The sequence below is a fragment of the Martes martes genome, assembly GCF_963455335.1.
Source record: "Martes martes genome assembly, chromosome: 10".
Lineage (NCBI taxonomy): Eukaryota > Metazoa > Chordata > Mammalia > Carnivora > Mustelidae > Martes > Martes martes.
Genome location: NC_137898.1, coordinates 51,389,707 through 51,411,382, shown reverse-complemented (window position 1 = coordinate 51,411,382; position 21,676 = coordinate 51,389,707). Strand labels below are relative to the sequence as shown.

The 21,676-nt window shown below is 45.1% G+C and overlaps 1 protein-coding gene across 2 annotated transcripts in view; it reads right to left on the bottom strand.

The window, feature by feature from the left end:
• Window positions 1-1,105: 1,105 nt before the first annotated feature.
• DENND5A (DENN domain containing 5A) overlaps window positions 1,106-21,676 on the bottom strand; it is a 98,023-nt gene continuing 77,452 nt past the window's right edge. The window contains exons 12-23 of one of the 2 annotated variants that reach the window (XM_080816995.1): window positions 21,158-21,310; window positions 15,589-15,673; window positions 13,063-13,147; window positions 12,469-12,597; window positions 8,398-8,519; window positions 6,843-6,988; window positions 6,172-6,290; window positions 5,601-5,782; window positions 4,909-4,991; window positions 4,318-4,441; window positions 3,597-3,765; window positions 1,106-2,136 (exon numbers count right to left, since the gene is read on the bottom strand). In XM_080816995.1, coding sequence (XP_080673121.1) covers window positions 1,953-2,136; window positions 3,597-3,765; window positions 4,318-4,441; window positions 4,909-4,991; window positions 5,601-5,782; window positions 6,172-6,290; window positions 6,843-6,988; window positions 8,398-8,519; window positions 12,469-12,597; window positions 13,063-13,147; window positions 15,589-15,673; window positions 21,158-21,310 — 1,581 coding nt within the window. In that variant the 3' untranslated portion in view covers window positions 1,106-1,952. The remainder of the gene's footprint in view (window positions 2,137-3,596; window positions 3,766-4,317; window positions 4,442-4,908; window positions 4,992-5,600; window positions 5,783-6,171; window positions 6,291-6,842; window positions 6,989-8,397; window positions 8,520-12,468; window positions 12,598-13,062; window positions 13,148-15,588; window positions 15,674-21,157; window positions 21,311-21,676) is intronic. The other variant, XM_080816996.1, reaches the window with a different exon arrangement.

The window sequence follows — 21,676 nt, the reverse complement described above, 5'->3', positions numbered from 1 at the left end:
TACGGTCATCTCTGGCCTAGGCCCACAACAGACATACATGCAGTGAGTTCTGTGCTGCCCTTCCCGCCCTCTGCGTACCTCCCCAAATTCCAAAACACTGCAGACTCCTATGGCCCACTCACACCCTCTGCTGGCAGGATATTGCACTGCAGCTGTCCACAGAGCCTCCAGGCCCTTTCCTCACCTCTTCCAAAAGCCTTACCTGGACACTCACCGCCAGCTAGTCACCACAGATGAAGGTGAACGAATGACCCTCTTGGACCCTCCAGGATCTCACAGCCCAAGAAGAGGGCCCAACATGAAAGCAGCAATAACCCAGAGAGGAGGTACCAGCATCTAAGCAACTACAGGAGCACAATGATAGAATGATTGTGCCCACAGAGGATTAGGGAAGGCTTCATAGTGGGTGACTCCTAAAGTGACCATGAACCACGAACAGGAAGTGGGCAGCAGGGGATGCATTCCATCCAGGCAGGGAGAACATACAAGCAAAATCAGGGAAGCATAAAAGAGAACATTAACTGGTTTGAGGCCCTCTACCTGACTAAGCCACAGTTCTGAAACTTCCTGAAAAAGTGGTATGGTTGAAGGAAGCTAGTTCTCAGGACCCTCATAAAGACCTACTACCTACCATCCTGGGAAAAACAAATCCTTCTCTCAAGAAAAAGCTTCCCCCCCCTCCCCGAGAGAGGATAGGGTCTCATGTACCCTATGTTCCCACCCCTGGTTTTCCTTACCCTTCAAGAAGTATCTCACCTTGTCTCTGTCAATTGACAACCTTTGCAACCTTGGCCAGGTCCCTTCCCCTCTGTGCCTCAGCCTCTTCTTCTGTGGAGTGGGAAAATAACCCTTAACTGCATCCTTCTCAAATAGCCATTTGAGTTAAAAAAAAAAAAAAAAAAAAAACTAGGGAAAGCTCCTGGTGCTACAGTAGGAAGGACCCAGGAGCCGCCAGGCCCTGAGAGGGCACCCTGGACAGTTGAGGGAGGAGCCTAGGCAATGCAACACCTCTCACACTGGTCTCTCACATGGACCAAACTGTATCCCCCACCACCCACTGCTCACAAACCCCCCATAAAAGTCAGGGATCCATGCAGTTTTGTTTCAGGTGTTTTATTAAGTGGGCCATATTGTAGCTGGTTTCTAGGTTGCAAAACAACATAAATTTAACAACAATAACATAGCCAGTTAGACTGTGACAAGCTTTTTCCTTCCTTAAAAAAAAAAAAAGAAAAAAGAAAAGAAAAAGATTTAAAACACACAATGGAGGGTTAAATAAATAAGAGGAAAAAAAAAGAAAAAGAAAACCTGTTAAAACATGCTTATGTTTACTTTCGTGCAGCTGTGTGCCAAGAGGAAACGTGATCTTCTGCACGACGGTGCATCCCGGCATGTCTCCGTTCCAAATAATACTGACAAAAAAAGAAAAGATGTGGGACTGACTCATCAGTGCTCACAGAGGCACTACTAAAAATCCCTTTGATTGGAGCTTGGGGCTTCCTGCTCAGCACACCTGTGTGTGGCCCGTGAAAGCCAAGTATCCATAACAATGTTAATATAGAAAACATTAGTTTAAAAACAACGTGGAATGGCCTCATGACCAGGCGCAGGTGAGGAAGCAGAGCTGCTCCGCCCGCACGCCGTAGGCTCAGTCCGGGGAGGCCGCAGGCTCCCAGCATGCAGCCATGGCGAGGGAGGGCACCAGCTTCAAAATAAGCGGCACCAACCTCGTCTCCCTCTCCCTATCACTCTTTCACATGAAAGTGTGTAAAAAGCAAATCAGCAAATAAACTCTAAAATAGATTATTTATTCCAAAAATCCTCTACTTTTCTTTTTACAGTGAGTGTACATCTCCTGTCTCCTGCATAACTTGCTTAAATCCCCTTGGGAAGAAGAGTCAGAGCTGCAGGGTGAGTCTCTCTCGGTCCTGCTGCTAGCTGGTGCTGGGAGGTCAGATGTCGATGCCCTTGACAAGGGACGTCTCCAGTGTGATGTTGAACTCCTGCAATGTCTGCAGCACGCGGATCAAGGAATTGACAAGTGTGTGGTCTTTGATCAGCGCCACATCCTCATACATGTGTGCCGTGATGGGGCAGTCGGCCAGCAGGGCAATCCAATGGTGTAGAAGGTGATCTCTGGCGGGGAAGGGTCAGTCCAGACGGATCAGAAGGGAAGGGGAAGGGAGACAGTTAGTATAAGATCAAGGGGGAAACTTGCTCCATCACTCCTTGAACAAAGTCTGAGGCTAGAAAAGTAGATAGCTACCCCAGCCCCTTCTCCCTCCCCGAACAGTGCCTGGCAAAGAGGCCTTACATGGTTTTAAAAGGCTCCTGCTAGGGACTAAGCCCCAGGGACACCAACCCAACCTGACCCAAGTTGACCCAGTTACCTGCCACCAGGTCCACACCTCCTCCCCTGCCTCCCCCTACTTCCCCCACTTCCCTAAACCCCAGCCAGACACGAGGTCCAGTCAGCACCTCCTCTTCCATCTCAACAGCCAATCTGTCCCAGAGCATCAGTCCTCCCCAGAGCTATCACCACCAGAACTAATCCTAAGAGCTCACATCCACATAGCACTTGGCATGTGCCAGACACTGTTTCAAGAGCTTTAACCTTCATAACAACCCTATGATATGAAGTAGGTGCTATCAGTGTTATTATTACCCCTACTTTATAGATGAAGAAATTGAGGTAGATAGAGATTAAGTAGCTTGTCCAAGTTCATATGGCTAGTGAGTGGCTGATCTGAGAATATGAACCTAGTGAATCTGGTTCCAGAGTCTGTTTTTAACTACTATGCCTTCCTTGGTCCAAATGAACCACTGCCTTACATTTATTTGGCCTTCATGCTCTCACCTGACCCACAAGAACAGCCCCTAACAATCTTCCCACTGTGATGTATACCATCCATGGTATCAAACTCATATTATTTCAGTGCCCTGATTAAACAACTCTGTCCTTATATGGAAGGATTCTCTGCCCCAGCTCCCCAAGGCCCCTATCCTCCTTTCAACTGTTTCCTACGACTGCCCTTCCCATGTTAACCTGTTATTTCCTAACTCCACATCTTTTGCTTCCTTTAGGACCTCTCTGCTAATTCTGTCTGCTTCAAACTCCCTCCCCACTTCTAAGCCTCAGATACCACCTCCTCCTTTCTCTGATCTTTCTCCTCTACAGTTTCAGTGTAACTATGAATGCATGCTTCCTTTTGGGACTCTCACAACGTTCTGCCTTGAACTGTCTTTAATTTGGACATGTAAACTTTTAAACGGTAGGGACCATGTTTTATTCAGCTCATTCCCCCTGCCTTCCATAATGCTTGACACATCCAAATGTTTGCTGAAGGAATGACCAGATAGACTCTGCTTCAAATCTCACCAGTGGGATGGTTTTATTCCTCCCTATCAAAATGGGCCCCCACCCAGTTACACACACTCTCATCCCCACACATATGCTTCATACAGGGAAATTCAGGGCCTCCGAGGCCTCCCCTGCCCAGGGATCTCCAGTCATTAGCCGCTCCCCACCCCACCCCATCCCACATGCTAGACCCCTGGAACCACCTCCGAGGCTTGGGGCCACGCGGCTGCAGTACCTGGCTCCCAAGCACACCAGCATCTGAAACTTGCCGTCCTTGCCTATGTTCCGGGGAGTGTTATTGATTGCGGTCACAAAGCGGCAGAAGTTCCGGGCCCTTGTGTGCCAGTTTTCCTCAGGGACAAGTTCGTTCTGCTCCAAAGTCTCATAATAGGTTTGTGCTTTTTCTGTGAAGAGCAGAAAAGCTTCCCAGTGACAAAGACTCTCAAAACCAACCTATCACTGACTGTCTTGTGGGCAAGTCCCATGTTCCATGGGTCTCTCCATGTTGATGCAGGTAACTTAATGTAACATGAATGTTCTGACATCGCTGGTCACATGTCAAAATATAAGGTCCCTATTCTTATGTTTTAAATTTCCTTAGGTGGTTCTTGATATAAAGATGGTCTTTTCCCTAGTCTGAAGATTAAAAAAAGAAGAAAGAAAAAAAAAACACTCTTGAGGGAAAAGGTTCTTGCATGAAAATTCTCCAAGTGGGTACATCACAGGGGTTGGGCTCCAAATACTATCAAATGGCCTTTTGAGTCTACAAGGAAAAAGTGTGAGGACTTGTTTCTAAGCCTTCAAGGAAAGCCAGAGCAAACAAAACTAGATCTAATTTGAGAGTCACCTGGTTTGGCTTCTGCACCTCAGACCCCAGTGGACAGCACCCACAGTATGTGAGTGAGTCCCCATGTCTCTGCATACTTTTCCCACCCTCACACCCTGGCTCAACTCACCCAGGAAATCCCAAATGAAGACATTTTTGAAGAGCCGGGGAGATTTAAATCCATGCTGGAAAGCCTGTTCCAGGGCCGAGACAAGGCCACATTCTCCACAGAGCAACAGCGTCAGACTGCCTCGCTATGTAAAGAAATAAGAGAATGCCAGGCTTGCCTCAGCCAAGCTGCCTTCCCACCACTGCTTCCCCGAAACCGGAGTCCACAGCTGGGAGGGCAGCAAAAGCCTGGCTGGGACCTTGTCTGTCTCCCTAGCACCTGGCACAGTGAGGATCACAGAGCAGCTGCCAGTGCGTAGCTGCTGAACAGATGGATGGATCTGGGTCCCCACGACAGGGGCAAAGCCAGAGTGACCATTGTTCAGGGAGATCCAGGAAAATCCAGAAGAAGACAGGAAAATACACTGCTCATTAGGGGCCCAAGGGACTCTACTGGGTCATTAGTGTGTAAGGAAACAGGGTAACCCGAAGCTGGCAGAGACCCCGAGGCACACACTCTAGACTCCGGGTTGTCCACACTACATGGGCCTGGAAAAAGATTATTCTCTCTCATTCAGTATAAAGCCCTGGGTTGGAGGGCAGGAAGGCTCACCTCTTTCTCAGGCTTATGGAAGTGCTTCACGATGCCATTGACTGCCTCCCCGATGGACTCCTGGATCTGCCCGGTGTTCAGCTCTGATAAAAATCAAGCGGACATCCCTAACCAATCTCAGAGGCTAACAATGCCTAGTTGACTGAGCACAAGACTGAGGACATAGGAAGGGCACATGAGAGAGGCAGGATAGCCTGGACTGGACCCTAGGAAGAGTGGCTCTTGCCCACTCAACTTTGTTGAGGTAGCCCTTCCTAAAATCTTGGGGAAAAGCAAAAGCTTTTCAGAGTCACCCCAGAGTTCCATCTCTAAAAGAGGCAGGGAAAGTTTATTTTCCATTTTACCCTGGAACTTCTGGCAACCAAAACAGGGCCAAGACTTGGCTGTGAGGCCCAAGAACAAGGAAGGAGAAGGCCAGAAGGTAGACCTCTCACTCTCTAGAATCATATATAAATAGTACAGAGGACCTAGGCCAGGCTGCAGAAGCCTCTAAGGAGTGTGACACCCCCCGACACACACACACACACACACACACACACACACACACACACACACACATTCATGAGAGGAGGGTGACAGATACCCAAGGCAGCTGCACAGGGTGGGGTATGGACTCACACATCAGGGTCCCAGACATTTGAGCACGTTCCCCACCTGGGGGGCATGAGGGCCCAGCCCCTCCTCCCACTTACTGGGCTTGTTGTTGGGTGAGATGGTAACGAGCCTCCGGATGACGCTGGGGGACTGCTGCAGGGGCGGGGTCCGGCATGGCCTCTCGTCCACCTCAGGCTGGGATGTGAGCAACTCCCCAACCAGAACGCGCTCCAAGCTCCCGTCATCTATGCCCTTCCCCAACCACCGACCACATGGGAACCTAAAGGTCAAGCAATGGCCTGTCAGAGCTGCCAGCTCCTCCCCTTGCTGCTCAGCAAAAGCCAACTTTTGAGCCAATCCCTGGAGACAGGCTCTGAAACCAGGCTGGGGTTCCTCAAGGCCCTGCTCATCCGCCCCACTGTGCATCATTGGGGAAGACACCTGAATGATGGGTGGCCTAGAATCTGTGTACACCAACATCGGATGTCTTAGCCTGGAAAACACTCCTTCTGTTTCTTTTCAGGTGCATGAGGCAGAGCCAAACAGGAAGTACCTCAGTCTACCACGACCTAAAGGATCTCCTTGGGAACTCCACATACCCAGGCATCAAACCCAGCCCCTGGTATACCTTACCCCACTGTCTCAGGGCACAGGTGAGGGAATACTTACTTGTAGGTATGTCCTGTGATCTCATTCCTGACCATCACATACTCCACCAGCCATTTAGCATATAACCCAGAGTTATCATGGCCTATCTGTACCGTTGTGAGCTTTCCCAAGTTCTGGCACTGTGAAAGAACAGCCAAAAAAAGAAAGCAGGTAGGTCAAGAAGATAAGAGAACAGAGAGGCACTACTCAGAGGTACAGATCTGACTGGCTGCCTGCAATCTGGTCCCTTAGTATCTACAGGGACGAGCACATGACTCCCCTACCACCAAGGCTGGGGGTCCAGCACTCTCGCTGATGGGGAGTGATTAAGAGAGAAGATGCTACTACCCAAAGGAAGAAAAGGGCCTACACGCAGAAGGGTCTGGAAGTGGGACAGTAGTCTGAGATTCAGAAGTCTCTGTGACTTCTGAACATGCCAAGGGCAGGGAGTTATGCAAATCCAGACAGAGAAGTACCTTTGAGTCAGAGACCACTTAGACAGGGCAGGCTCCCCCATTCTTGGGTCAACCCTTGGCTCTGTCCTCTGATCATCCCAGGACAGGTCAACTGTGCTAATACATTAACATTATAAAAGCAAGACCACCATAAAACCCTGCAGAAAGCCTCCATAAGCATTGTTGCAGACTCAGATCACCAAGAGCCTGGGGTTGTGATCCCTGGATAACACATACCTCGAAGGTCATCTCTAACACGTTCCTGGGAATCTGCAGGATCTGTGTCTCACCCAGTTCTCCCGAAATGCAGATCCATGGGTTGGCGGTGAACATGGAGCCCCCCAGCTTCTTGCTCGGTACAATCAGGATATGGTACGGGATCACTGTTTGGGGGAAGCCACAAAAGCATTGAGGGGGATCAGGAATCCCTCCATACCTGAAAGGGCCCTGAATTGCCTGCCCAGGTGTGCTGGCATGGTTGGAGCCCCTGTTGTACTGGCCTGAGCAGAGCCAGGAGCAGCAGATCCCAGGACCTAGTCTCTGGCAGGCTTAGAGTACCAGCCAATGCTACCCTCAGTCTCGTTCCTCTCAGGGTTACCACCCATAATCAAAGATCCAAGCCCAGGGGCGCCTGGGTGGCTCAGTGGGTTAAAGCCTCTGCCTTTGGCTCAGGTCATGATCTCAGGGTCCTGGGATCAAGCCCCGCATGGGGCTCTCTGCTCAGCAGGAAGCCTGCTTCCTCCTCACTCTGCCTGCTTCTCTGCCTACTAGTGATCTCTGTCAAATAAATAAATAAAATCTTTAAAAAAAAAAAAAAAAAAAGATCCAAGCCCATCTGCAGGCTCGGAGGCTAAGTTAATTTGTTCATCAAAGAATATCACCAACTCTGTATTGTACTGAATTGCTTTTCAGAGCACTTTTCAATCTATCATCTCGTGAACTCTAATAACAATCTCCAGAGAAGTCCTATAATGTTCTTTCTGAGGTACTGACAGGGAAATAGTTTCCTGTGAGTCTCCTAAGTTCCAGTCCAGTACTGCTTCTCCTGCAGCCTACAACACTCCTCTCTGAGAGGGAGGATGGGTGTCATACAGGAACAAGAGTCCATGCTGCTGAGGCTGCTGAGACATGGGCCAAACAACTAGCCATGGGGCAAAATCAGAGACTAACCCCCAAGGAAAAGAGCATCCTGGTACCAAAGGAAGATGAGGCTCCAAAAGCCTTCCTTGGACCATACTGAACCCTCCTTCCTCACTCTGCAAATAGGGAGACAAGCCCACAGAAGGGGTCAACTCTGCTCACAGAAACCTAATGAGTTAGGGCTGAGCAGAGCCTGAACCCAAATCTCCCACTGCAACCTGGAGTTGTTACTTCAGGAAGAGTAATTTTTCCCTGTGTGCTGGTCTAAAACCTTCTAGGATGCTGTATCACTCTCTGAGCGCAAAACAAAAGGGAGATTTCTTTACAGGTGTGCAAAGAGGGCAATGAACTTCACCACGCCATCCAACTCCACTCCACCTTCATCACCTTAGGCCCCCCAGAGCAGTGCCTAGGACAACAGTGACAACATGATGGCCAAAAAGACTGAGCTTCCCAGTTCAGAACAAGAACAAGAAGCTTCAGAGAAAAAACAACCTCCACAGACGGCAAATGTACCTCTCTCCTACAGAAACAAAAGGCAAATTGAAAGTACAAGTGACAATATTCTTTCTTTAAAAAAAAGGGACAGTGTGCTAGCAGGCTCATGAAGATTGGCATTGTGAAGGCTAGTGGGGAGCACAGGGCTACTCACGGATAGTTGTGAAGACATTGGTGAAGCAAAAGTAATCGACGGCATTGAAAGAGAGGAGGTGATAGAGGAACTGCTCCTTCTCGTCGTCACAGCGCAGGAAGGCATAGCGCTTGTACAACTTTCTGTCAGAGAGGAGGCAATACATCAGTCCCCTGGCCAAAAGGAGGGGAAAGAGGCTAGAATTACTCAGTTCTGGAAGGAGATAGCTAAGGGAAGAATAAGATGTCAAGCTTCAAGTTTTTTAGAGTCACCTAAAAAAGGAATAAAGCCAGCTACTCCATCTAAATGAGGGCTACACGGAAAGTGGCTGAAACCATAGCAGAAACATCAAAACCAAACTCTACCTGTGTCCAAGGACTGACGTTACTACAACGCAGTGTCAGAAGTCATAGGGTCTCCTTTCCTCAACTGGGGGCTGGAACTGTCACCCTTCAGGGATGGCACAGGCCCTCTCAGGCTTCTAGCTAGGAGCATCACCCCAGTGGGCGTTGTAGGAATAACAATGGCAGGAGGTCTGTGATCACCAGTCGTTACCGGGGCAGCCTCAGACCCTCCAGCAGACCTCAGACCCATGAGTCCAAACACTGCTCTGAGTGTGAATGTAAGCCCCAAACAGCCTGAGTCAACAAAGGGAATGATCCAGATCACAGGGAAAGAAGAGCTGCACACATCATGTCCTTCCCCTCTTTTCAAACTTTCTCCCATCCCCATCCCCACCCCCTTTTACTCATTTCAAAGGCCAGCTCCTTTGCCTGGCATTATAGACCCTCTGCAACAGCAAGGATACCTTCCCCAAATAGAGGCGACATGAAGAGCCAAGTGCACAGGCCTTCAGCAAAGAGAAACAAAGAAGGTAACTGTCCTGGTTGCCAAGACTGCAATCACTGTGGCCAAAGAGATGTGGATTCAGTAAATCTGTGAAGTTTTACCTATAAGGCACACCTAAGAGATTCATTCGCCAACCACGGCCTACACTGTGTGCAGGTGCCACCTATCCTCAAATACAACCCAGGTGAATACATCAGGTAAAGGCTGTGGTATAAGACTGCCCGTAATGAGTTGCCAAATGAAAGGCTCTCTGTGGGAATTTAAAGAGCCATAAGCTTCAATGGTCCTAGACAAGGAGAGGCCCAAAGGACAGCATGGATTTAGACAGATGTTGCAGAAGAAAGAGGACGAGGAACGGAAACCAGTTTGGCTGGAATTGAGGGCTCAGGGAGATGACCAGTTAGCAATGAAAGGCCTCTTCAAATGAAGAAAGGCCCTAAATAGTCAGGCTAAAGAGTTTGCAACTTACCCTACAAGTAATGGGTTTCTGCAATTTACCCTAGGAGTAAAGGGAAAGCCACAGCTGGTTTCAGAAAATTTAAATTTAGTGCATCTGATGAGTGAAAAGGGCCCAAGAATGAAACTAAGACAGCAGCACTAGATAAGAAGAGAGGTGGAGACAGAGGCAAAGGACCTGAAATGTGCATGTGGAAGGTAAAGCAAAGCAAGGAGTCAAACTGGACCCCAATTTCAAACTAGATAGGGAGGAATAGGGATGTTCAGGGAGAAGAGTGGTGATATAAACAAAACACTTAAGAGAAAGGTAGTTATGGTGAATAATTCTGTGAAGCTTGCTTTTGTTCTCGCTGAGCTAAAGGTAAGAAATCTGGATGGAAATAAATGCAGGACTGGAGCTCAGAAGAAAAGTCAAAGCTACAGGGTCAGATGTGGAAGTCACACGACTGGAAACAGAAGTCATGAGAATGCATGAGATCACTAAGTGAGAGAGAAAGCATGAAAAGAACATGTGTGCATGCAGAAAACTGAGGACTGTGGAAGCCAATATCCTGGAAAGGGCAGGAGGAGAAAGAGAACAGGATAGTATAAGGCCACAGCAGTCACGCAAAGTGAGTTTCAAGGTATAGGGGCTACTACACAGTATTAGTTACTGCATGAGGTCAAGGAGAAACAGTGTAAGCTCAGTATACAAGAGCTAACTTTCTCCCCTAGACCCTGCAGCCCCCTTACGCTGCCTCGACCTAACTCCCTTCTCCAAGCTGCACAGTTTTGGAGGCTACCTGGAAATCCTAGAGACTCAGGAACATTCTATCAAGATATACTCTCCAAGGCTGTCCTCCTCCTCCTGTCTGTGCAGCTAAGCACCCATTTTATGTGCCCAGGTGAATACCTACTAGGTGCTGGGCAACATGCTCATTCATGCCCTCAATGAAAGGAAATTGTAATAAGCAGCATGCAACTAGACAATGATAACACAGTCCATCAGTGGTGAGGCAGGTTTGAATAAATACTGTGACAAATGCTATGGGTGCCCAGGGAAAGGATAAACCAAGTCCCTGACATGTCTAGACAAACTCTAGCAATCTAGTACCTAGCATCCTGAGAAGCGTGAGTGGTATGATGTGACTGGAGCTTTAGTCAGACTGAAGAGAAAGGTAAGAGAGCAGAATGAAGGAATAAATAGGTTTTGATGAAGGGCCCCTTTTTTCCTCCCTTCTACCCCACCCAAAATGCAATCTGTGGCAGCAAAACTCATTTTCCACTCACTGGAGTAGCACTGGGGCCAAAATATAAGGTGGAAAGTTTCTAATACTGAGTAAATCCTGAGCTTACCTCCTTTTAAAGGGGCTACAGTTTAAAGAAAGCAAAACTAGCCTCCTGACCAAGGTCTGTGTGCCGTTTGCTGCTGACTGGACCTTTTGGCTCATACATACCCAGACCTACCCACTGTACTGGACTTCACAAAGTTCTTTGTGCTTGACCCGCTTTCAGATGCCTCCCTGTCCTCCTGCTAGTGACACCCACACTGGCCAGCAAGAAACACTCCTGCCCTAACCTGCTACAATAGCAATTTTTTTTTCTTAACCATACACAACTGTCCCTTAGAATCTGGTGTACAAACACTTCCCTTCCAAACTCCAGGCTTATGTGTTCACTTGTTCTCCCGAACTCCAAATTTTATTCCTAAGCCCTCCTGTCCCTCGAGGAAATCGAATTTAAGTGCTTGAAGAATTGCTGTTTCACAACCTCTCAAAGTGAGCTCTCTAACCTATGAAGGTTTTAAACCTACTTCTTGCTGTGATTTACACACACAGTAAACAATCTAAATCATTACATTTTCACTTTGAATAAAAACAGATTCTGCAGATTTACTCAACTGTCTACACAAAATTTCTCCAAGGACCACTCCTCTGCTTTATCATCCTTGGGGAAGTCAAATAATAAAGGACACCATGAAAAGATGCCTAAGGAAATGCTAAACAAAAATGCCCAACAGGCTTGCCAGTGAAGAAAGAGCCAAACATAGACAGGAAAAGTGGAAAGGTCATGGTCCAAGAGGCAGAGAAGGGGGACAGTCTTCCTTCCCACTCCTCTGGTAGGTAGGGTACAAAACAAATAAAAAGAAAATCAAATGCAGGGAAGGGAACGGTAGGTTGAATGGCCCCTGGGAGTGTGAGAATGATGAGTGTGAGAACCTTGGAATCTTTCCTCTTCCTCTTTCTAGGTGGGAAGTGTGGAGGGAGGGAGCCTACAAGGGCCACTGGAAAGCCCTTAAGCTCTATGGAGACTCCAGTAGGGTCCAGATGGGAAGAACAAGGACTGAGTTATTTTGGGCCCACCCTGGCCTCAGAAAAGAACAAGAGATAAGGGTTATCTTAGAAGTTTCCTTTTCTTTCCTTAATCCTTTCTTCCCCAGGACAGGAAAGAGACCAAGAAAATGCCCTGTGCCTAAGAGGTATACAAGTCACCCACATGCAGTCGGGAGAGGGGAGCCCCAAAACTCTGAGGTACCCAATAAGGACCCCAATCTTCTCACTACCTCTTTAAGAAAGATATTTGGGGACAGGCAGATTAAGAAGATAGGAAGAACAAACATAGCAGAATTTTTCTTCTATAGTTAAAGAGGGAGAAAGGGAAATATTACAAGATCTTCATATGCAATCTGAGTTTAGCTGAACACAGCAGAAATAAAATAGTGAATATTCTCCCTCCTAACACAAGGGTTTCCAAACCCTCCCCACCATTCCTGGGAGCCTGGTTCTACTCCAGGTGGAATGGCCTTACTTGGTGAGTTCATGATCTGAGAGAAGCTGCTTCAGGTGTCTGGAAAGTAACTTTTTTTCCATGGATAGTCGCACCCATGCTCTGGCCTTTCCCACATCAGTCTTGATTTCCCCGATGTTCTGGATGTGCCTGAAGGGAGAATGGGAAAAAGGAGGTGGGGAGTGGAGTAGAAGAGGAACTCACTATAAATACCACCCCCTGTAAAGCCAAACAGGCCTCGTGAAACAATCCGATCCCATCCTGGTCAGCGTCCATCTCTCTTATTCTCTAAATCCTGGGCTTCCCTGTGGCTTTGCAGAAAGGCTCATCACAATTTGCAGGGGGCAGAGGGGTGACAATACAACTCTCAAAAAATCAGGCTAACTCTGGAGCCCTGTGATACTAGGGTATAATTCTCCAAAAATGTCAAGAAACTCAACTGCTCGTGCAGCTCTATAACTACATCATGAAGCACGAGACCAATGGCAAGTCTTCCTGGTTAATGGAGCTGCCATAGAAGCCCAAGTCCCCTAGACTCTGCTGTTGAAGGTAGACACTTAAGGAGCAACTGAAAACGGGCTCTTAGTGGCTTAGTATATATGAATCCAGACTGACCTCATATCCTGAATGAGGGAGATTCTCAGGGGAGACATGACTGAGCTGGCATCAGACTTCCTCCGTTCTGAATCAAGAAGTATTCCTAGAACAAAAAAGCTGGTCATGTCCAAAGAAAGATCTGAATATCCAAAGAGCTGACTACCCAAATCTGAATAAGGAATAGCTGGTTACTTTGGTAACACGTAGCGATTCATGAATATTTATGAAGTACTTAGTAGGTACCAGATGTTATGCTTTTATACATATCATCTCATTTAATCCTCTAACAACTACATAGCCAAGGAAGGTATCACAGAGTAGGGAACTGAAATTCGGAGAAGTTAAATGCTTTGCCCTAGTTACCAAGTGGCAAAGTCAGGACTGGAGGGAACACAAATCTTCTGGCTTCTAATCCAGCATGTTCTTATGCACCCATGGAAGCAGTATTTCCATTTGGAGCTACTATTCATGTCCTATTCTTGTCTCAAACTGGGCTACAAAAGAGCCAAGGGAATGGGTAAAGAACATGTCCCAGAATGCTGCAATACAAGCATACCTCATTTTGTTGCGCTTTCACTTTATTGTGCCTCACAGATATTGCACTTTTTTTTTAAAACAAATTGAAGGTCTATGGCAACTCGGTGTCAAGCAGTCTACTGGCATCATTTTCCTAACAGCATTTGCTCACTTCAGGTCTTTGTATCACATTTTGGCAATTCTCACAATATTTCAGAATTTGTATTATTATTATATTTGGCCTTTTTAGAAGATTTATTTACTTAAGATGAGTGTGTGCGCATGACCATGTGCTCAAGTGCAGGGGAGAGGCAAAGGGAGAGGGAGAAGAAATCCCAAGCAGACTGCGCTGAGTGCAGAGCCCGAAACAGGGCTCAATCTCATGACCCAAGAGATCACAACCTGAGCCGAAACAAAGAACTGGAGGCTTAACTGTTTGGACCACCCAGGTACCTCCATTATGATTATATTTGTTGTAGTGATCCATGATCCATGATTAGGACTTGCTGATAGCTCAGATGATGGCTAGCGTTTTTTAGCTATGAAGTATTTTTTAATCAATGTATAAATATTTTAGACATAACACTGTACATTTAACAGACTATAGTATAGTATAAATATAACTTTTTATGCAGCAGGAAACCAAATAATTCACCAGACTCACTTTATTGTGATATTCACTTTTTTGTGGTAGTCTAGAACCAAACCCACGATAGCTCTGAGGTATGCCAATGTATTTATATCCTTATGTCTGGTCCAATACTTATAACTTAGTATCTTCACCATTTAGCTGTTGAGAATTTTTGGCTTTCGTCTATCCCTCATCAGTAACTTCTATAGCCTTCCTAAGAAGACTTTTTGTTCTAATATCCAGAAAATGGACCAAAAAACTCATCAGGCTACTTACAGAGCTCTTACACCTGGTTTTCAGCCAACTATTTTCCCCACATTCAGCGCTAATTGAGGTCAATTACCTCAAGGAGAAAGAAACATTGAATTCATGCCTATGTCTTTACTTCCACTTGAACTGATCTTCACCATTAGGAGAAGAACATCCAAGAAAACAAACTTCCTGGCAGAGAGAGGAAAATGAAGGATGGTACAAAGGGGAGAAGCTGCCAAGAAGTATAGGAAGAAGGGGGACTGTCCTGGAAGGGACACTGTAGAAGGAATACCAGACCAGGAGACAAGAGGCCTGGCTCCTAATCTGGTCTCTTCCATGAATGCAGTGTGTGATCTTGAATAAATTCAATTCCTCTCTGGATCCCAGTTTCCTCCTCACTCTAATATTTTTATTAAATTAGAAATGGAAAAAAAGGGCAGCTGGGTGGCTCAGTTGGTTAAGTATCTGCCTTCGGCTCAGGATCATGATCCCAGGGTTCTGGGATCTCTCTCTCTGTGTCACATAAATAAATAAAATCTTAAAAAAAAAAAAAAAAGTTAAAGAAGTATTAAGAGATCATTCACATTCACACCAGGCCTTGACTCTGAGGAGTTCCAAGGTAGGACACAAGCTCTCTTAACAGACAGGTCATCTCAATGCCCATCTCTGAGGTATAAAACAAAAAACTCTGAAGATAACCTGCTCCAAACATAGGACACCAGTACCACACAAATTGATTAAAAACCTAAAATCATTTTAAGACTGTCCTCTTGCTGATATAAATCTTCTATCTCGCTGATCAAAAGGCACAGAAACAGAGATGCATGACTGGCTCAGTCAACAGAGCACACAACTCTCAATCTTGGGGTCATGAGTTCGAGCCCCATGTTGGGCATAGAATTTTCTTTAAAAAGTGGCGGGGGAGGGGGTGGGTGGTGTGAAGAAATACATAATGAAAGCAAACCCCAAGGATTTAGCACACTCTGTGGTTCAGAGAGCCGAGGAGCTTAAAATTTAAAAAAGGAAACATTACATATAGCAAAGGTTTCAATGACCTAGAATAGTCTACTGCAGATAATTACCCCAGTGGAGGATAGGAAAGCGGGTGCAGGGGGTTCTCCCCATTGGGGCAGAAACCATCTTACCTGAGGTACTGAGGCTTCCTGATGTGAGTTTTCTCTGCCGGTTTTCCTGATAATGTAACAGATGGGACCACAAGGCTGATTTCCCCTGGAAACAACACAAGGGAGAAACACCTATCAGTTTAGATTTCAGAGGCCAAGGCACCCAGTGAACAGAGTCATAGATACTTTTAACACACAGACATGGGCTTTTACTAAAAAGTATCTGTACTACTATTTCCTTTTATCGATGTACATCCAGATGAAATGTATACAAATATATCAACCTACTAAAATGTAGGAGAAATATAAAGAAGAATGGAAAGGAAAAGAAAAGAGAAATGTCCACCACTTCAAACAGGACATGGCCAAAAAGAGTCTATGAATAGACCAGCGGATAAGAAAGAAAAAAAGCAAACAACCTATCAACTTCTGCTTTGGTTAAAGGCCAGACTAGGAAGAGCATGATGACTTCTGTACAAAGGAGCTAATATCTAGTCTACAAGACCCTATGATAGCTCCTGAATTTCCTAAAACATTTAAAGGCATTATTGCCCTTAGCTCAGGCTGAGGAGAATAAGCTGTCATTAAGATGAGGTTTTACTGGGGCGCCTGGGTGGCTCAGTGGGTTAAAGCCTCTGCCTTCGGCTCAGGTCATGATCCCAGGGTCCTGGGATCGAGCCCCACATCGGGCTCTCTGCTCAGTGGGGAACCTGCTTCCTCCTCTCTCTCTGTACTTGTGATCTCTGTCAAATAAATAAATAAAATCTTTAAAAAAAAAAAAAAAGAAAGATAGATAGATGAGTGCCTGGGTGGCTCAGTCAGTTAAGTATCTGCCTTTGACTCAGGTCATGATCCCAGGGTTCTGGGATTGAGCCCTGCATCAGGCTCCCTGTGGGGAGTCTGCTTCTCCCTCTGCTCATCACCCCCACTCGCGCTCTCACTCTGCTCTTTCCCTATCTCTCAAATAAATAAATAAATCTTAAAAAAAAAAAAAAAGGATTTAACGAGCTTAAAACAAAACCCAATAATCATAATGGTATTAAAAACACACACAAGTTAAAACTAGAAAATACTATTTTATTCATTGAAAAACCAAGTAATTTTTAAAAATTATGTTCAACAATATCAACAAGACTTACAACTTCTATACACTAACTGGTATATTGATATAATATATGTGAAAGACAACACAAGAGCTTAAAATATTCACACTCTTTGATTTAGTAATTCAACTTCCAGAAATCTGTCCATCCCTCTGCCAAAACAGAGTAGGCTCCTGAAAGGGCAGGGACTTTGGCTTATTCATCACTGTAGCCCCAGAATCTAGGAAGACTGGGAAGGCAGCTTCCCTTAATAGACCTGTGTGCATGTGACATACACTAAGTACAGCCAGTCACCAGAGAGCCCTGACATGCAACACTGCTGAAGAGCCAAAGGCTAGAGCAGCACCAGCCTGCCGTGCCAGAAGAGATGCTCTGTTTCACAGTCATTTTACTGGAGAGAGAGCAAAGGCAGGAGTGAGAGTGCAGCAGCTGGGCTGAGGCTCAGTAATAGAGCACTGGGGTCTTTCTAGTTCAGGAGATACGAATAATTCTTTTTCCTCTTTTGCACAGAGGCTGGTTGAGACTGCAAGGTTCAATTTAGCCTAACTACCCATTTAGGGCATTATATAGGGAAAGGAAGATACAGATAGCACTGGATTCTCTAAGGATGTCATACACAGGTCAGAAACCAGCCATTTTCACTTACCCAAAGGGCAGCAGTTCCAAACCAGTATGAAAACCAAACCTCACCTCTTAGTGTTAGAAGAATATACTGGAGAATGATGCCCATCTCCTTGAAAAATGTCATTGAAAACCCAGAGAGTTGTGAGCAGTCATGGCCAGTAACAAAGTTTAGGAAGCTAGCAGCAAAAACTGCTGTTTGGGTTCTCTCTACTTTTGAATAGATTAAAACAGGTAGTTGATCAGTAAGGTACCCTCAGAAAAAGGCAATAAGATCACTCTCAGAGTGAATTTGGTCACAATCTGGGTGATCGCAGGATCATGCATAATGCATGATGGAGACCAGGTAACCAGGTTATAGAACTTCTGGACTGGAACATAACCAGAGAATGTCTCACCAGAAGAAAGGTGTTCTACACACACGCTAGCAAAGTAAAGGCCTAAGAAGAACATGCAGTAGAAATGCAACATGAATAGTCACAATCTGCAGCTGAACATGTATAGGTCCCCGAGGGTACAAACGCCCTGCCAGAAAGCACATACCCTTGCTTCCCTCTGGTGACAATGTCAGTGCTTCACTTTTAGTGCTCCAAATGCAGGATTCAGAACAAAATGGGACCTCAGTTGAAAAGTCCCCATTATTTTGTATTAGTTTCTCACTAAACAAGTAGCCTTTATCTATCCAAACCGAAGGGGGAATTAAATGGGCTCCAAAAAATATTTCTCATGCTATGGGAATTTTTTAAGAATATGGCTGCAAAGCCTCAGAGGACAGGTTTAGAACATGTGATGTTCTATGTTCAAAGGCTGGGGGGGTGTACATTTTGCCAAAAAGCTAAAGAGCTCAACTATAAACGTCAGGATCGTTCAACTTAAAGAAAAATGATAAAATAATTATGTATATTCTACTCATTTGTTATATAGAAAAGGAAAGAAACAAATTCTTCATGTAGAGCCTAGCATAATAGCCATCATATGTTATATTCCTACCACATGCCAGGTATTTATGTTTATTATATCTAATTATCATAACCCTCAAAGGTAGATTGGATTAATTCCAGGGGTACGGATAAAGAAAATGAGATTAAAAAATCACAAATTACTGGAAGTCATCCAGCAGAGCTAGGATTCAAATCCCAGTCTTTCTGACTCCAAAGTCAGATTCATAGTTTTAGCTCTTCAACACTTACGATAGTATCACCGAAAAATTAGGTAAGGACATGGAAAAAATTATTATTAGGTAGAAAAAGCAAGTTGGGGCGCCTGGGTGGCTCAGTGGGTTAAGCCTCTGCCTTCGGCTCAGGTCATGATCTCAGGGTCCTGGAATCTGGCCCAGTGTTGGGCTCTCTGCTCAGCAGGGAGCCTGCTTTCCCCCCTCTCTCTGCCTACCTGTGATCTCTCTGTGTCAAATAAATAAATCTTCCATCTAGATTTTTAAAATGTTTTACTGAGCTATAATTCACATTACCATAAACCCACACTTACAAAGTATACGATTATCTGTTACCAAAAAAAAAGAAAAAAAAAAGGGTGCCTGGGTGGCTCAGCTGGTTAAGCAACTGCCTTCAGCTCAGATCATGATCCCGGAGCCTGGGGATGGAGTCCCGCATTGGGCTCCCTGACTGGCAGGGAATCTGCTTCTCCTTCTCACTCTCCGGCCTCACATGTTCTCTCTCTCATTCTCTTTCTCTAAAATAAATAAATAAAATCTTAAAACAACAACAAAATCTGGTTTTTAGTACGTTCACAGATTTGTATAACCATCACCACTACCTAATTTTAGAACACTGTCATCACCCAAAAAGAAACATCACACCCATTATCCGTCACTCCCTATTCTTTCTTCCCGTCTGTCTGACATCCCCTAACCTGCTTTCTATGGATTTGCCTATTCTGGGCATTTTATATACATGGGATCATACAGTATGTGGTCTTTTGTGACTGGCTTCTTTCACTTAGTATGTTGAACCATGTATCATCCCTCAGTCCTTTTACTGCTTAACTATATTCCACTGTATAGATACAACACATTTACTCTATCTATTCATCAACTGATAGACATCTGGGTTGTTCTATTTCTGGCCTACTAGGAATAATGTTATGAACATTTATGTTAAGTATTTTTTTTTTAAAGTTTCTTTCTTTATTTATTTGTCAGAGAGAGAGAGAGAGTGAGCACTGGTAGACGGAGGCAGAGGGAGAAGCAGGCTCCCCGTCGAGCAAGGAGCCCGATGTGGGACTCAATCCCAGGACGCTGGGATCATGACCTGAGCTGAAGGCAGCTGCTTAACCAACTGAGCCACCCAGGCGTCCCTGTGTTAAGTATTTTTATACAGACACATTTCCATTTATCTTGAGTAGGTAGCTCAAAGTGGACTCACTGTGTCATACAACACCATGCTTAACATTTTTGTTAAATGTTAAATTGTTTTGTTAAATGTTAAAGTGGCTGCACCATTTTACATTCCCACCAGCAAAGTGTGAAGGTTCTAATTTCTCCAGATCCTCACTAAACTTATTACTGTCTTTTTTATTTTAATTATCTTAGTGGATATAAAAAAGTATCTCGTTGTGGTTGGATTTTTAAATATCCACAGTATGTGAGTACGATGTGCACAGAAAAATGTTTTGGAAAAAAAAAAGAAAAAAAATGTTTTGAAGGACAGATATGGTAGACAGTCTCTATACCCATGACAATGGCACTCCAGAAGGGAAGAGATCTTGGTCTGTTTTGTTCATGAAGGTACCTCAAGTGCCTTCAACAACAATGCCTGGCACACTGTCAGCCCTCGATAAATACTTGATGGATACTTATGTGTATTTTCTATTTTATCCATATTAAAACCATTTTTTAAAAAAAGTTTACTTTAGAGAGCAAGAGAAAACATAAGTGGGTAGAGGGGTAGAGGGAGAGAATCTCAAGCAGACTCCCTGCTGAGTGCAGAGCCCACTGCAGGGCTCGATCTCTATGAGATCTCTTAAGGCATGACCCACAAGATCATGACGAGCGAAAATCACGAGTCGGACACTTAACCAACTGCACCACCCAGATGCCCCTAAAACTGCTTTTGAAAAGATTTCAAGTTCTCTTCAAATTTAAAAATGTATAAAAGTAGGGGTGCCTGGGTGGCTCAGTTGGTTAAGTGACTCCTTCGGCTCTGGTCATGATTCTGGAGCCCCAGGATCAAGTCCCACATCAGGCTTCCAACTCAGTGGGGAGTCTGCTTCTCCCTCTGACTCTCCCTGCTCTCGTGCTCTCTTTGTCTTTCTCTCTCTCTCAAACAAATAAAATCTTTTAAAAAATGCATAAAAGTAAAAGTTGTCCATCTTGACTAGCTATTCCAAACAGAGTATTCTGAAATAAAGAAATTCTCTGGTATCAAGCAGCAAAAATCAAACTTACTCAATTTCCTGCAGTCCTTTCTCAAATCCTTAGACAGTTAAGCTATCTGTATATAAAAGAAATATTAATTACAGAGCTTTTCCCACCAGGAATATACCATTAGTAAAGGACCTGCAGAGTACATTTGGTACTTATGAGCTCCAAGTTCTCTCTTTTGTGTCCCATCTCTAGACCAAGGCCAGCTGCTGAAAAGGATCTATCAATTTGGCCTTTAGTTCTATGTATAATAAGGAGGATGCCACTCAAGAAATGTCTAACAATAACACAGATTCATGAAGCATATCTTTTAAAGAAAATAGTTTGGATCACATTTATTTACTTATTTGTTTTTTTAGGTATTTCAAGTCTCACCCCACACGGCCTGCACCATTTTTCAAAGCCAGCCAGCTGGAAGAGTATGGAAAAGCTAGAAGTGAAAGGAGAAAGAGATTTTGCTCAGCAGGGAGAGTCTACACAATCTTACCTGCTTTACTTGTAGCCCATGACTCCAGATCCTCTCTAGGAGGTCACAAAGGCTGGCAATCAAGGTGTTCTCCTCCACCCCTGTGATGTTCACCTCCCCGTGCCCTAGTTCCACAGCCTCTCGGCCCATCTTCTCCACCAGCATCCTCTTGGTCTACAAGGAATCAATCAGTAGGATTAGATAACTATGGTGAGCAGGATACATTCAACTACAGAGGGCTGTGGTGACCCACACAGTACTTCCCTGGGCTGCGAAGGACAAAATGAGTGAGACCAAGAGACATTAAATGTATTTACCCCCCAGTTACAAAGATAAGAACACAGCAATCACTGTGTGACCCTGGGCAAGTAATGCCATCACTCTGGATTAATTTTTTGCATTAATGAGATGAAAAGAGTTGAATAAAACCCTTTGGTCACATCAGTTCGGACAGTCTCTGTTTCACACTGTTTAACTGATCTTACCAAACAAACCTGCAAGCATTTAAGGCTAGAAATATATCTAAAGTACTTGCCAAGG